Raw genomic sequence first — 12,860 nt, forward strand, 5'->3', positions numbered from 1 at the left:
TTCTGTCTAAAATTATTTAAACACAAGAAAATAATTAATAAACACAAGAATATAATATATTAGAAATTAATATATTATAAATTATAAGTAATATATTATTAGGTTGAAACCCGTATGGAATTGATATATTATGGAGTGGAAGTCCGACAATTTTTGTCCCTATTCAATTGTTTCTTTCCATTTTTCTGCCTATGTTATGATGATATAGGCAAATCACCTATGACTTGCAATAATCTTTATAAATGCCATAGATTATAAATGTCCATTTTTTAGGAAATTAAATCTCATGAGAGGGGTGAATTTTGTATAATTTTAAGTTATGATAAGTAATTGCACCGACTTGAAATTTCCAACGCACAATTAAATACGAATTATATTTTTATAACAGTCATAATTTGATATACTGTTATGAAAAACAATACCTTCATTAGAATCTATTATTTTGAATCTAATCAGTAACTTTGATAAAGTATTGGTTTTATTTAATTAGAAGGTTTTAAATGAAAATCTAGCTAAGGGTAGATGTCAAAGCTTTGATTCTGGTGAAAATTGGATTTTAGAAAATATGATTTCCACAATAGTGTCCATCGTTTACGGTGAACTTTTTATTTTCCTGTTCGTTAACGCAAAATTAAAGTAATATTTAAGGTTGTGAAATTTCTTTCTTCTTTCTTTGAAGTTCTTTTATTCTTTAAAATGTTTTTGAAATTTCATAACCCATTTTTGAGCATTTTGGGCTCTTTGGTCCATTTCCGGTTGTAATATATCTGTGGTATAAATTCGCAAATGTTTGCACGATTTTAATTAAATTTTTAATTTTTCTGGATGGTTGAGAGCAATATAGCATTTATCTTAACAAATGTTATTCAAACACAGTGGCGGATTTCCATTTAGACAGATTTGACAGCTGCTTTGGGCCTCGAGGCGAGAGAAGGTTTCAAGGCAGGTTGATTAAGTAATTTTATTTTAATTGCCAAATTTACAAGTTGGTAAAAAAATTCCAAATTATATGAATGATAAAATATTAAAATAAAATTGGCACTTAATTAAATATAACTGGTCAGATTTCCATCTGTTTCATTACGATCATTTAGTTATTACAATAGTTATGAAACCGCACCACTTCTTCAGTAATATTGTATACACACGTCGATGCTGGAATGTCTGGAATCATATACTAAATAAGATACATTTTTTCAATATTAATGGCATAAATATTAATCCAAAATAAAATATTCATATGAAAAGTGTGCTGAAATGTGAAACAAAATCGACCATTTTATTAAAATAATATCTAATTATTTGCACTGCCAAAATACATAAATCCGCCACTGTTCAAAAGTTCAGGAAAAAGTAAGGTTCTGAATATTTGTGAAGCAAATTGCATAGACGCAATATGAAAGAACATTTAAACGAAAGTCTGAATTTTTGAAGATCTCGTTTGGATTCAATTTCTTTGAATGTTTATGAGGTTTCAAACTAAAATTTTCTTTCGTAGGTATTAGTATAAAATACAAAAATTCAAGTGTAACCCGTTGACAAGATTTCATGAGACATTTGAAACAAGCAAACTTCCATGAACAATATATATAATTTATATAATGTTCAAGAATGCATGAACTTCATAGTTTAATTCTTAAAGCTGCCTACAATTTTTCGCACTTGGGAAGCAACCAGTCGAAGCTTTATCAATTACCAAATCCTCAAACCTTCACAAAATTTGATTTTTCAGTTTCCCAAATGTAAAAGAAAACCGTCTCCAGATAATGTACAAAATTTCTCAATTTTCCCCCTTTTCTGAAAATATTTAATATAAAAAATTACCATCATTTCTTGAAATAATTGAATGATGAAATTGAATTCATTAAAGTTCATTCCAATAATTGTTGTATAAATGTATTTTTATAATCAGTTAACACAGTACAAAGAAGTCTTAGTACTTATTATCCTCTGGTTAAGTTTTATCTGTTCTTGGCAATAAATATTTCTTCTGCTAATTATTTTTTCAATACCCTTTATTTAGAATATTAAGGTATTATTAAATTACGTAATAAAGAGATTCTCATTTTTTTAAATTGCAAGAACGAATCATTTTAATTAGATTAATAAGTGTAATCAGTCTGTTGCGCAAATCTCACGAAAGCTTTTCTTTTTAAGGGTTGGACAGTTTTCAAAAGAGTAACGGAGATATTTATCTTAGTTCCTACTCTTTTGGGCTTGAAGGGCAACCTCGAAATGACACTGGCTTCCAGAGTTTCCACACAAGTAAGTACCAGCTTATTGGGACAAATTGAAACATTGTGTATGTATATAGAAGTTCATTTCGAATTGTCTATTTAAAAGAATGTCCCTTATAAATATGATGGGTAAAGACCAAAGTAACTTTAAAAACCAATAATTAGTGAACAAAGAGAAGATACTATTTATAGTACCCCAAAATGCTCCTAATAAATATGATGGGTAAAGACCAAAGTAACTTTAAAAACCAATAATTCGTGAACAAATGAGAAGATACTATTTATAGTACCCCAAAATGCTCCTAATAAATATGATGGGTAAAGACCAAAGTAACTTTAAAAACCAATAATTCGTGAACAAAGAGAAGATACTATTTATAGTACCCCAAAATGCTCCTAATAAATATGATGGGTAAAGACCAAAGTAACTTTAAAAACCAATAATTCGTGAACAAATGAGAAGATACTATTTATAGTACCCCAAAATGCTCCTAATAAATATGATGGGTAAAGACCAAAGTAACTTTAAAAACCAATAATTCGTGAACAAAGAGAAGATACTATTTATAGTACCCCAAAATGCTCCTAATAAATATGATGGGTAAAGACCAAAGTAACTTTAAAAACCAATAATTCGTGAACAAATGAGAAGATACTATTTATAGTACCCCAAAATGCTCCTAATAAATATGATGGGTAAAGACCAAAGCAACTTTAAAAACCAATAATTCGTGAACAAATGAGAAGATACTATTTATAGTACCCCAAAATGCTCCTAATAAATATGATGGGTAAAGACCAAAGTAACTTTAAAAACCAATAATTCGTGAACAAATGAGAAGATACTATTTATAGTACCCCAAAATGCTCCTAATAAATATGATGGGTAAAGACCAAAGCAACTTTAAAAACCAATAATTCGTGAACAAATGAGAAGATACTATTTATAGTACCCCAAAATGCTCCTAATAAATATGATGGGTAAAGACCAAAGCAACTTTAAAAACCAATAATTCGTGAACAAATGAGAAGATACTATTTATAGTACCCCAAAATGCTCCTAATAAATATGATGGGTAAAGACCAAAGTAACTTTAAAAACCAATAATTCGTGAACAAATGAGAAGATACTATTTATAGTACCCCAAAATGCTCCTAATAAATATGATGGGTAAAGATCAAAGTAACTTTAAAAACCAATAATTCGTGAACAAATGAGAAGATACTATTTATAGTACCCCAAAATGCTCCTAATAAATATGATGGGTAAAGACCAAAGCAACTTTAAAAACCAATAATTCGTGAACAAATGAGAAGATACTATTTATAGTACCCCAAATGCTCCTAATAAATATGATGGGTAAAGACCAAAGTAACTTTAAAAACCAATAATTCGTGAACAAATGAGAAGATACTATTTATAGTACCCCAAAATGCTCCTAATAAATATGATGGGTAAAGACCAAAGCAACTTTAAAAACCAATAATTCGTGAACAAATGAGAAGATACTATTTATAGTACCCCAAAATGCTCCTAATAAATATGATGGGTAAAGACCAAAGTAACTTTAAAAACCAATAATTCGTGAACAAATGAGAAGATACTATTTATAGTACCCCAAAATGCTCCTAATAAATATGATGGGTAAAGACCAAAGCAACTTTAAAAACCAATAATTCGTGAACAAATGAGAAGATACTATTTATAGTACCCCAAAATGCTCCTAATAAATATGATGGGTAAAGACCAAAGTAACTTTAAAAACCAATAATTCGTGAACAAAGAGAAGATACTATTTATAGTACCCCAAAATGCTCCTAATAAATATGATGGGTAAAGACCAAAGTAACTTTAAAAACCAATAATTCGTGAACAAATGAGAAGATACTATTTATAGTACCCCAAAATGCTCCTAATAAATATGATGGGTAAAGACCAAAGTAACTTTAAAAACCAATAATTCGTGAACAAAGAGAAGATACTATTTATAGTACCCCAAAATGCTCCTAATAAATATGATGGGTAAAGACCAAAGTAACTTTAAAAACCAATAATTCGTGAACAAATGAGAAGATACTATTTATAGTACCCCAAAATGCTCCTAATAAATATGATGGGTAAAGACCAAAGTAACTTTAAAAACCAATAATTCGTGAACAAATGAGAAGATACTATTTATAGTACCCCAAAATGCTCCTAATAAATATGATGGGTAAAGACCAAAGTAACTTTAAAAACCAATAATTCGTGAACAAAGAGAAGATACTATTTATAGTACCCCAAAATGCTCCTAATAAATATGATGGGTAAAGACCAAAGTAACTTTAAAAACCAATAATTCGTGAACAAATGAGAAGATACTATTTATAGTACCCCAAAATGCTCCTAATAAATATGATGGGTAAAGACCAAAGTAACTTTAAAAACCAATAATTCGTGAACAAAGAGAAGATACTATTTATAGTACCCCAAAATGCTCCTAATAAATATGATGGGTAAAGACCAAAGCAACTTCAAAAACCAATAATTCGTGAACAAAGAGAAGATACTATTTATAGTACACAAAAATGCTAAATTGAAACGGATTTATTTTTATTAAACATTAATCGCCTTTGGTGTCCAACTGATTCGCCAGTATTGGTTATATTCATTTTCAATTAAATAATTCGTGTATATATTCATGATTTCATCAAATTGTCAGATATTAAAAATGTTATTTTGTTTCCAATATGTTCTCTTTTTAGTGTACATGAATTTATCAAATTAAGATGAATCCCATGATATCATAGTACTATTAAAAAACATAAATGTCTGGTTTATCTATTTTCTAAATTACACAGTAATTTACTTTCATTTTTTATTCGTATTTTAAACTACACAAAGAGTAAACAAAATCTTTCTTCTAAAGAAGGCAAACAATGGCAGACTTCACATAAAAACAATTACAACTTCTTTAAAACAACTTCTAAAAACAAAACAACTTCTTTAAAACGATGGAAGACTTCACATAATCATCTATTTTTGAAAAAAATGAAGATTTAATTTTATAGCAGCAACATAGTTTGTTTTTGAAAAAATTAAAAAATTTTAAATTGACAGAATTCAGGAAAAATTCGCATAATTGTTAAATTGATACCTTAAAAAGACAATCTTTAAAAATTCATCTTTTTTGTAATATGTTCAGAAATTATCGCACTAAAATTTCGCTTAATTTTTAATTGAACTTCACTATTAAAAAAATCGCTCCGAAATGCACATTTCAACTCCACAACCTATATCTGTGCCAAATTTGGTAATTGTAGACCAGATAATCTGATCTGTGGAGTACCCGAATACACACATTTATCTTTATTATTAGTTAGTGGAGATATAGAACAGAATATGCATAGTTTTCTATTTATACCGCATGATTATACGGTAATTAATGGCTCAATAAATTGCATTCAATTAAGAGAGACTATGAATCATGGAAATGTCGCTTAATTCAACAACAAAATGTATTTTACCCTGAATCGTTGTTCTCCAAAATGGAGGACGACACATTTAACATATGTAGTCTTATAACTCCCATCAGTATCTTAGATGTGTATCACAACGCTCCACCTCTGGTTATAAATTGTTAAATTATGGTGTCGTTAAATTAATGTGATAACAAAATATTCGATTTCACATCCTGCCTTTGTGCACCAATAACATATTTCTGCTTTTATTCATTTACGAATTAGATTTTTTTTTTTAAATTCCTCTGGATTTTTAGATCACACTACATTTATTTGCTTTAATGATCTGTTCCCTAATAACATTCAACTTCCTACGATGTGACTAGATATCTTTATGATATGGTACGACATTAAGAATATCGAACTTCATCGTGAGAATATCAACCAATATCTTCTACTTTTTGTTCTTGAATGAATATAAAAATTATGGAGTATTAATATTCTTAGGTAAAGATTTTTTTTTATTTTGCTTTGGAAAGCATGATTTTTTTAAACAATGAAATATTTTATTTATACCTTCTCATGCCATCATGTAATTTTTTCCCCTTGAAAATATCATCTGGTTTATTTCTTGAGAAAAGCTATATTGTATTAAAACTAATTGTCGTTCAATAATTGAGAAACGTCTTTTGCATCTGCTTGTGTTTAGAAAGAATGCAAAAGTAAAATGCAAAAAATAGAATATTTAACGAATAGAATAATATATAATCTGAAAAAAAAAAACTTTAAAATTATCTTCAATTATATCTGAAATTTCTGTCTTTAAAAATTGCAGAGAAGTTTAAATGTATCATTCTGTAATTAAATATTTCTCTTCACTTTCAATGACTTAAATCGCAAATATAGTTATCTATATAGAATTCCTAGAAAGTTTCATTTTCCTGTTAATTTTGAATTCGATATATAATATTTACAGCATAACCGCATTTAGCCTATTTTAAATAAAGCCATTATTTCTAATTTTTGACAAAAATATCTTTTCTGATAAACTGAGCAATTGATCTCGCACTCAGTTTACTGTACGACTCATTCCAATGAGTCGTTCAATAACTTGTTATTGAACGACTATTTTTAGAAGTCTGTAGGCTCTGAAATCAGTTTTTCTTATGACGCATTTTAGAACATGATACTATTGTTTCCAAACTATTCAAGTCTAATATTTTTTATAAACATTTCACTTTTTTTTTTTTTTTGTAAATTCTACATAAAATTTATTTTTACCTTCATGTGATGTTTAAATTTTAAAAAATTATTTGCATAGAAAAACACAATAGCTTAAATAAGAATCATTTCAAAATTCATTAGAAATTGTCTCATTCGGACGCTTTCAATTTGAATTTGTTATGTAAATTTACCTCTGGTTCTTTGAATTTCATAATTATCATCTGTCATTATTACCCATAAATTATCGTCTGTAATATGCGTTTTTATTAATTAAAAGTCAAAACTAAAAATTGTTTAGATAATTAAAATATCGTTTGTAGTTCTGAGCTGTTTTCTTTAAATATATCAGCAAATCATATCCGCAGTGATAGTTAAAGAATTGGTTCTTAAATTAACATAAAACGTAACTGCTTTTCAATGTATCCAATAAAAAAAAATTGAAATAATTCTCATTTTTTTAGTCAGTTTGAACATGCTAAAGTCGAATTCTAATGGAATGTTGAAAGCTTATTGTATAATTGCTATATTCAAAGTAATGTATGTTGCTAATGAAATTGCTTATTAATATAAATAATATATAATTATTTCAAAATCTGGATTATAATTATATTTATTGAAATTACTTTATCTTATTTATTAAATATTTATTATAAAATTATTAAATATTTGGAAAAATCTTCGAAACTAAAATGGATTTATTCTCTCCTTGTACTCAAAATCTAATATTCTTTATTCGAATTCTTAGGTAAATCGAATCTTTATTGAGATTAAATCAATTTCGAATTAGACAAATTTCATTATAATTAGAAATTCATACAATATTGCTGTAATGAGCTATTTCGGTTGAAAATATTCGAATGAGGTTTTGCTTTATCTGTATGACAAATTAATGGACATTTTTATCCTCAAAGAAAAAGACTAAATTTTTGTAAATACTTTACAGCTACTGCTTAATTCCTAAAATATTGCATTAGCTTTTAAAGATCTTGCAAAATCCTTAGAAAATATGAACGATAAAATGCTCATTATCAAAAATAGCGCAATTCCAAAATCGTCATTTTTTTTTCATTATTTCATAAGTGATGCATCTGTTAAACACTTATTAAGTGCATAAAATATGAAATATTTATTTTTCATGGGGTAGTGTTTAGATAGATAAAATTGTCATATCAGATAAGTGAATATTTGTATAACATATGAGGAATTAATTTTTTCTCCTCCATAGGCAAACCTGGGAAATCTGGATTCCTTAAAACAAAAATGGCAAATGTCCTGGGGTAACATGGCACTGATACAGGTAAACATCATATACTATTAAATAAATTCACATAAAGATCTTATTAATAGCCGCCTTTGGAAACCAGCTAATTTGTCCGGAATATTCACTTGCTGGCTATAAAATTATTTAAAATCTCAGCTTCTGTTTAGGTAAGATTGAAAAGTAAGAATTGAATGAAATTGGATTACCACAAGTGCAAATAATGTGTAATTACACTATAAAAATAAAAGTAATAATAATAATGTCACAATAAAATTAAATAAGAATAAAATCCTACTTCGAAATGAGAAGTAAAACAATTTTTATCTTAAATTTAACATTATCAAAAGAACCCTACTGAATAGTTTAATGGCCCAATGGAATAAGTTTGGGTTTCATCATAGCAATAAAAATGTTATTACAGATTGTGTATCAAATTATATTTAAAAAATTATTAAAAAAATGGAGTAAAAATATTGTACGGAACTGAAATCTCTTATTTTCCTAGTTACGAGATTGTTAAAAGTTATCTTTCAATGATGAACATTACATTCTCTTTACAAGCCTGATTTAGCACTAAGCGATTTTTTTTTTTTTCTTTTCACGAATTTAAAGAAACATGTTCGGGAAATGCGTTTTCCATCATACGAGGCAATGGTAAAAGCTACAGAGTCATTTTGAGAAACCTATCGGAAAGTAATCTCTAATTTTGTTTGAAAACTGAAAAAAAAAATGATTTGAAAAACAATGCTGTATACAACGAAAAGCATTTTCATTATGTAAAGAATAAATATCGGTAATTTTTTTATTAATTTATAATTATTCTTACCTGAGCAGCTTATGCAACTTTATGGATTCTTGCATTTCAATATTCATTTTGATGTATGTTACCACCGTCCTTCCTTCTTTGATAGTGTGTTAAAAGTTGTTGATTTTTTTTTTCAGTGCCAGGCCACAGTCATGGGATTTCTTGCCGCTGCTTTTGCTACATCTATGAGCATAGCAAACAGCGGATTCAACCTAAGTAATGCTTTGCTTTTGTGTGCCAGTTCACTATTCACAGCAACTATAGCTAGTTTAGTCTTAGGTGAGTTAAAAGATGAGTTTTTTTTTTCCTTTCAAGATCTCAAATTCTTTAATTAATCAATTGTTTGATAATAAAACGTAAAAGACATGTTTATCTGATGAATAAAATTATTTTTCTTATATTCCGTCATAAATTATTTATTTAGAAATTAGAAAAATATTCATGAAAATTGTTTTTTAAATCATTGAATTAAAAAAAAAATAAGCAGACTACTCAAATAATGGGCTTCTATGGATTCGAAAGGCGCGTGGCTTTCCGAATTCATAGGTTTCGGCTTCGAAATTGGAGGATTTCCGATTTGAGACCCGATTCCACTGAAGCACCGTCATGTAAGAGGGCCTGGTGCACGTTAAATCCGTCGGGGCCAAACAACCTTCCGCTGGTGTGATGTGGAAGTTTGTAGAGGGGGTGACACCTCAAGTGTCGTCCTCGTCATCTGACCGCGTTTCAAAATTACGCGGTTCGTCTCAAAATAGCCCTAGTGGTGCTCTAAAATGGGACATTAATACTCCTTAAGTTAACTCTTTGGATTTAAATTTCACCGACTGGCTCAAAATTTTAATCAATGAAACAAATCCGATTCAGATGTATAATCCTTATACAATGCGTTTGCTTTAAAATTAGAATAAAAAATATTAAGAAACTACAAAATATTATTTAATCTAGCACTAATTATAATAAATTTATTAATGTGGAAATATTGAAAAAAAAAACTTCTGGAACATTCGTGAGACTATACAATGTTGCAGAATGGAAGTTTGGAAAATGGCGTGCTTTCTCGGGTACTGTCCTTCATCTGGCACTATTTAAAAATGATAAAGTTCGTAACAAAATATTTCTCTTCTCTTAAAAGTGAGAAAATAAATTAATAAGACTATTAAAAAAAAGATCGAGAATTTCCAGAAAATTATTTGTTGTATACATTCATCAGGTGGATAATTTCTTATGAACATTAAAATAATGTTTGTTAGGAACATCAAATTATTTTATAAATTTCATCGATTTTCCAGTTCTTATCTTTATAATAGTTGATCAATTCTATTTGTTGAAACATTTTTTTAAAACAATTTTGGTACGTTAGTTCAAATTTTGAAATAGTATGGTGTCTCAGCTGTATTTACGATGAAACATTAAATTCATTAAAAACAAACTGCATTATATAGCCATTTAAGATTACATCAGAAACAACCATTTCTTAATACTGTTGTTAGCTAAGCATTCGTATTCATTCTGACGAGATTTGTTATTTGTTAAGAGTAATTTTGCACATGTTAGGGAACATTAATATACCATACCGAAGTTGTTCGTACGTTTAGTGTTCCGATAGTATACATAAATGATACTTCTGTTTAAAACAATTTTATGCTTGCAATAAATATTTTCTAATTAATAACTAATTAAATATATAGCTTAGTAACCGCTAGTAGACTTGGAAAAAAGTTTTAAAAATTAAGGATTAAAGTTTTTAAAATTTATAATTGCAAAATATAATTCAGTTGTATGGCGTTCACAAAATGGGATCACAGCAAAGGATGCGCCATTGGAAATGATATATCATCAACTATTCGATTTAAATACCAGAAAATATTTATTTCAATGGTATAAAATAATGGTATCGATCAATGGTATAGACACTTTTCGCGTGACAATATTACTTTATTATTTATGTTATGCATAAAAAAAATCTGGTTTTTAATAAAGTATTAGGAGAATTTAAATATAAAGTCATAAAAATTCCGCCTCTTATATACCTGAACCGCGTTAATAATTACAGCTCTTTTATTACATTGGCATTACCTCTTCTTGAGTAATCAATCATACCCATTTTTTCTTCCTTGGATTTTCGTCACACAACAGAAAATAAAAAAATAAATATGTTCTTATTGTTGGACATATTGTGATATTTTAGATAATTTTAACACAAGAGATAATTATTTTTATTTCAATTGACTTTCTTGATTTTTTTTTCTTGGTTCTTTACAAGATGTTCAATTGTTTGTTTATCTTGATTGTTTTTCTGATTTCGAATATCGTGACATTTGATTTGCGTTTCTGATCGTTGCGAGTTGTATTTATCTTTAACATGTTTACCTTATGGTTAAGATTACGAAATATCGAATATTTGCGATGTTATAAAGATGCCTCTTACAAGGAAATTTATCGGTGTCGAAGTAAAGGAATCTCTTTAGTGGGTCTCTCTGTAGTTAAATTTAATATCTAAATACAAAACAGATAAGTAAATTGAACATTCAAACTCTGTAATAGATCAACTCTATAGTTATTTATATCTAAATATAAAGAGGATTGGTAAATTGGACCTCTCGCTTTATAATGAGAGTTCAGACAGTTTCGGATGTGAAGATAATATCCATTTAAAGGCGAGTAAAGCCATTTCGTTTTTAAAGAAGTAATATTATTCCTTTTAAACCATTTAATTGGATAAAACTGTAACATTAAATAATCTAAGACTGATTTTAGATCTCGATTAAAATCATCTTTTTCATAATTCTGTCTTTCTTTAGGTTCTATAACTCTCGCCGTAGTAATATTTTCGCACAAATTCAATATTAACCCTGACAATGTCGCTACTCCAATAGCAGCATCTTTGGGCGACGTCACGACTCTTGGTATACTGGCGGCTATCAGCAGCTACTTGTACCAGATAAAAGGTACGAAGCATTTAATTGACTATTTTTTTACGCTGTTGGAACATTTGATTCAATGTTACTTAAAGAGTTTCTTTTTAATTCTAGAAAATTATGTACCTCCCTCTATCATAATTGGCATATTTGTACTCCTGATACCTGTATGGATATACCTTTCGTACAAAAATCCATTTGTAAGACAAGTATTATATTCAGGATGGGTTCCTGTAATCACGGCCTTGCTTATTACAAGGTAATTAATTAATCACTGTTAGTTGTAATTTGCAATCATAAATATTATATTGAATACTGTAACCAACTTTTAATAGCGGATTTCAACTGAAATCTAACTTTGCGAAATTACTGAAAAATAAGAGTGTAATTTCCTCAGCGTTTTTGAATACTTAAGTTAGATGTACATTAAATCAAATTTGTCAATCCAATCAGATAAAGCATGTGTAGAAAGATCACGCATGCACAGAGAGCAAACTCTTGTTCTAATATGTCGTTCCGACTCTGTGCTTGTATGGATCACTAGAAAGAAAATGCTGGTTTAACCCCTTAATCATTGTTCTCATGCTTCATATGGAAATCTAATTCTTGGTTTATCGAAATTAAAACTTGAAATTAATCTGATTCTGAATTTGCACATAATCCACAAACACGAAGTATTCTATTGAGTTTTAATGAAATCAGTGGAATGACATATGCTCGAAGTGGAAGTTGTCAATTAACTATATAATAAAAAATGCAAAAAGATTTAAAAGGTTATTATAAGCCTGCCTTTAAATAATTTAACTCCTACTTTTCTGTTCTTCTATCCACTGTATCCTCTGAACTTATAGCAGGTATGGAGTAATAGCGTAGGGAGAAATTCGCAAAACCCTCGAAGGTAATGGTAGTCAGGAAAGTGTTTCCCTCCTCTGATTTCCTTGTGTAATAACGCATTATGATTTGTTTTGGGATTC

General features: G+C 28.5%; 1 protein-coding gene across 3 annotated transcripts in view; it reads left to right on the forward strand.

Annotated features, from left to right (window-relative positions):
- LOC129966602 (solute carrier family 41 member 1-like) overlaps positions 1 to 12,860 on the forward strand; it is a 91,224-nt gene that overhangs the window by 66,085 nt on the left and 12,279 nt on the right. For all 3 annotated transcript variants that reach the window (XM_056081096.1, XM_056081095.1, XM_056081097.1), the window contains exons 4-8: positions 2,158 to 2,265; positions 8,128 to 8,199; positions 9,106 to 9,247; positions 11,770 to 11,916; positions 12,001 to 12,145. In XM_056081096.1, coding sequence (XP_055937071.1) covers positions 2,158 to 2,265; positions 8,128 to 8,199; positions 9,106 to 9,247; positions 11,770 to 11,916; positions 12,001 to 12,145 — 614 coding nt within the window. The remainder of the gene's footprint in view (positions 1 to 2,157; positions 2,266 to 8,127; positions 8,200 to 9,105; positions 9,248 to 11,769; positions 11,917 to 12,000; positions 12,146 to 12,860) is intronic.

The sequence above is a fragment of the Argiope bruennichi genome, chromosome 4 (genome assembly GCF_947563725.1).
Source record: "Argiope bruennichi chromosome 4, qqArgBrue1.1, whole genome shotgun sequence".
NCBI lineage: Eukaryota > Metazoa > Arthropoda > Arachnida > Araneae > Araneidae > Argiope > Argiope bruennichi.